This window comes from Helicoverpa zea, chromosome 27 (genome assembly GCF_022581195.2).
Source record: "Helicoverpa zea isolate HzStark_Cry1AcR chromosome 27, ilHelZeax1.1, whole genome shotgun sequence".
In the NCBI taxonomy this organism is placed as follows: Eukaryota; Metazoa; Arthropoda; class Insecta; order Lepidoptera; family Noctuidae; genus Helicoverpa; species Helicoverpa zea.
This window is the reverse complement of record NC_061478.1, coordinates 1,192,232-1,196,592: the sequence shown is the minus strand read 5'-3', so window position 1 is coordinate 1,196,592 and position 4,361 is coordinate 1,192,232. Positions and strand designations below refer to the sequence as shown.

Here is a 4,361-nt window from a genome sequence, read left to right as displayed (position 1 = left end):
GCAGCGCCAGCAGCCATTTGTAGAAATTATGAGTGTTGCCACGTCTTGACGGCATATCCTCCCAAACTGTCAGATTTTTACACGATTGACGAGCTAGTACAAAGAAGTTAATGAGAACATTATTTTAGTGAAGTTTGGAGAAATAAGCACATCATTCTGTTAATTCATTTCTTAAATCTAACATTAACGTGATTCTGTTCCAATAATATACGGGAATCTCATAAATATTCATTTTTTTTATAAAAGACTAACATCATCATAAATGTAGTTTATACCATGTTACCAAGATTTTATTACTTTGGCAACTCTCTGAAAATTTTGTTCCTTTACAAGCATAAAGTTATCAATAAATTTACGTCGTATACTGATCAAATCTTTTTTCTAACAATAATTTCTGAAAAAGAAAAGGATAGAAAAATCATTGGTGACAAAATAAAGCTTAGCGGTTAATCACTATTAATATAGACGCAAATGTTATTACTTAAATGAAAAGTAATGTAACGATTTTTGGGTGAAACGTAACGCCATCTTATTTACAAATTCACTTCGTTCGTTGCGGCGGATATCTACAGAAAGTGAAAGAAAAATATAGAAAAAATGTCTTCAGGAGTTACCAAGCAACAAATTCTATCAATGTACAGAGTCCTTCTGAGAGAAGCTGACAAGTTTCCTAACTACAACTTCAGGTAAATTCTTTAAATAGCTTTTGAATTACATAACCTCACTGACACAAAAAATAGGTTATTGAGAAATAATTGCTATTGTTTCCTATGAAAAACCTTCGTATTGAAGGGAAATGGTATATTTACTATATTTCTATACTATAATATACTGGTTATGCTTCCATATTGAGGTGGTGTCATTATATACAGAATTTGAACTATTTCGTCACTATAGTGTTTTTGTTATTTTATGAATGGTATTTTGTGGTATCTGAAAATAATTATAAAAGTTGACGTTGACCATAGTATCATAAAATAACATCATTATCATGTGCATAGATTTTTTCCAACTATGTTGGGGTCGGCATCCAGTCTAACCAGATGCAGCTGAGTACCAGAATTTTACAAGGAGCCAGCGCCTATCTGACCTCCTCAATCGTTGCGGTCAGACTGTAGCAAGTACCAATGCAAGTTTTCTAAGTTTGTATATACTTTCTATGTGTATACAAACTTAGAAAACTTGCATTGGTACTTGCTACAGTCTGACTGCAACGTGTATATCTTGGAACCCCAATGGCCATGTTTCGGAGAGCTGCGGTTGATAAACTGGTGGGTCCTGGCCGGCTGTCATTTGAACATCATTGGTAGTTGTTGCGAATAGTCAGACAACCAGTCTTACTTAGTGGTATTGGATTGCCCGGATAACTGTGTCGAGGAGGTCAGATATGCAGTCGCTCTTTGTAAAACACTGGTACTCAGCTGCATATCCGGTAAGACTGGAAGCCGACCCCAACATAGTTGGAAAGGCTCGGCAGATGCTAATGATGATGTTTGCCAAGCAACAATATGCACTTAGCAATCTCAAAAAGTAATAATTAGTAGTAAAGTCATTATTATCATTTATTTATAGTTCAGTCCTTATCAAACTGTTTTGAAGTCATGCCGGTCAAATTAGTAGTTATTCGAAGGTTTAGATAACCTTATTTATGGTGGTTTGACCTCTAAAATACTTTTTTTTGTGTTCAAGTTCACCCTAAGTTTATTTTTTCAGTTGACTACCCCCACATAGTGGAAAAGACTACGCAGATGATGATGAATTGCGTTCAACTTGATTGAATAGCAATATTTTTTGTTACAAAAAAACTTGGCCTCTTAATATTTGTTCAGAACTTAACACCTGTTCATTCAAACATACAGTTGTTATACATTAACACATTTATGAGAGGTCACAGTAATCATATGTAATGACACATGGCATAAATTATAGTTTTTTTTTTTTTGTATTTTTTTTTTCATGGTTTACGAGGTTCTGAGTTTGACCTGTATGTATGCTTGTGCGGGATTATCTCACATTTGGGTGAACCGATTTTGATCTGGTTTTCAGCATAGTATCTATCAGACTTAGGAGAAGTTTTAGGTTCATCATTGAAGTCTGTATGATTTTTAAAATCTTTGGCAGTTGTTATGGGTACAAATGGCTGCTGGCGCTGCTGTAGCTGAACCCAACAAAACTTGGGAAAACTCTAGGCAGATGATGACTTTATTAAATGAAAAATTAATTGAAATTAACTTTATAATTTTGGCACTTTTCAGGGCGTATGCATTGAGAAGAGTAAAAAATGCGTTCAGAGACAACAAAACGCTCACAGACCCTAAACTAATAAAAAAACAATATGACTTTGCCACGGAGAACCTTGCTGTTATTAAACGACAGGTAAGAATATTCTTCATCTATTATACTACTAAAGGTCGCCGGAAGATGCTGGATGCAGGTCGCTTCCAACAGGTATCTGTGGAGATCAAAGGGGGAGGCCTATGTTCAGCAGTGGACGTCCTATGGCTGAGATGATGATGATGATGATGATTATACTACATATTATCAAAGAGGGAATCTTTGTATGTACATCAATGCTAATATCGTAAACAGAAAAGACACAATTGGTTTTTAATATGCTAAAACAAGACTAGTGAACCTATTTGAAATATGATTTCACTATTGGAATGCTACACTATTCCCAAGTAACATCCTACTAATATTATAAGCGCGAAAGTTTGTATGTATGGATGTATGGATGTTTGTTACTCTTTCACGCAAAAACTACTGAATGGATTTTAATGAAACTTTACAATAATATAGCTTATACATCAGAATAACACATAGGCTACAATTTGTAAACATATTGTTCGAAATACTAAACCTGCGCAGACGAAGTCGCGGGCACCAGCTAGTAGGCTATATTTTGTCTAGGTGTGGAAAGAAGATCTCTCAGATAAAATAGCTTATAATATTGAGTTATATCAAGTGGAAACATTTCATTGTTTGTTTCTTTACCTAGCATAGGCTTCAAAACTACTGAACCCATTTTGAAAATTCTGTCACTATTTGGAAATTACACTCTGTATATTCAAAAATTCAGAAACCTATTCTGATTGTAGTAGGCCTGCCATACAATTATTTTGTGGAGGTATGAGAGCAGAGAGTAAAGCTCATCATACCTCGCACTAAAGGGAGGATCCTCCGACCGGACAGGTGTTTTTGTCCGGTGGGCTACTGCCCGACAGTTGTTGTCGGGGTGATCTATGCGTATTAATGTGCGCGCGAACACTGCATGTGCGATGCAGGATTCTTGTTTGAGAGTTGCGTCGGCGACTGTGTAGATGGCGGTGTTAACAGTTGTAGTACCGCTACAATTTCTTTACAACTTTGCTCAATGTAAGTTAATAGTAAGCAGTTGCATTCTTAAATAATATTTTTTTTTTTACAGGTTCTTGTAGGAGACTTATACAAAACAGAGAAATTGGTCATCGAGAACTGAAATCAAAAAGAAAACTATGAAGTATGAAAAAATACATCACATACACTGGTTTACCCTTTATTTTCTACAGTAAACAATATACAGATCTTTGTCAAATAAGTTTGCTAATCTGAAGTTGCAGCTAGTGACTTCATGATCAATATGTATGAACAAAGACTACAGCGCTCGTCAGATATGTTTGCCTCTCTGAAGTTATTTGATTGCTCGGGCATGCACAATATAAAGTTCATTGCCAATTTCACAGCTATCATTTTTACCCCACGTCGACATTAAACTAAGCTGAATACATTTTAAAATTAAGTTCTGATACTCAAATATTATTCTTATGTTATTGTTATTCTTAGGGCCGATTTTTCAATCTCCAGATAACTTTTGAAAGGGGTATCGGGTTGCCCGGGTAACTGGGTTGAGGGAGTCAGATAGGCAGTCGCTCCTTGTGGCACACTGGTACTCAACTACATCCGGTTAGACTGGAAGCCGATCCTAACATAGTTGGGAAAAGGCTTGGGAAATGATGAGAAGTTAACTGATGATTGAAAAATTGATTTTGCCCTCAAAAGAAGTAGAGATAGTAAAAAAGACAATTTTAAATTTTGGCCGCTATGTATACGTTAAAATAACTTGTTTTTTTTTCAACATAAATTGTTATAAAGATTATCTTCTAGCCAGGCTATCTGTCCTAAATGAATATTCGTTTTTAAGACTAGTATATTTTATGTATCCTTACTTACGTATAACGTAGGTGTATTAAAATAGTTTTTGTTTTGTATAAATTGTGAAAATCTATGTATTACCACAATGCATTTCTGTTAATTGTAATGAATAATTAAATTGTAAGGTTTATTGTTAGTTTTTAGTGTAAATAAATTAGATTTGAGAATAA

At 34.8% G+C, this 4,361-nt stretch overlaps 1 protein-coding gene across 1 annotated transcript; it reads left to right on the top strand.

Annotated features, from left to right (window-relative positions):
- The first annotated feature begins 524 nt into the window (after positions 1 to 524).
- Positions 525 to 4,361, top strand: LOC124643504 (LYR motif-containing protein 4B). Its single transcript, XM_047182506.1, has 3 exons — positions 525 to 686; positions 2,256 to 2,376; positions 3,428 to 4,361. The coding sequence occupies exons 1-3, from the start codon at positions 598 to 600 to the stop codon at positions 3,476 to 3,478; spliced, it is 261 nt and encodes an 86-aa protein (XP_047038462.1). The 5' UTR covers positions 525 to 597; the 3' UTR covers positions 3,479 to 4,361.

Bases quoted from the DNA above. Each gene is read 5' to 3' on its own strand.
- LOC124643504 (XM_047182506.1), top strand. From the start codon at position 598: ATGTCTTCAGGAGTTACCAAGCAACAAATTCTATCAATGTACAGAGTC. The intron at 687-2,255 runs GTAAATTCTTTA...GGCACTTTTCAG, and splicing joins TTTCCTAACTACAACTTCAG to GGCGTATGCATTGAGAAGAG. The intron at 2,377-3,427 runs GTAAGAATATTC...TTTTTTTTACAG, and splicing joins TTGCTGTTATTAAACGACAG to GTTCTTGTAGGAGACTTATA.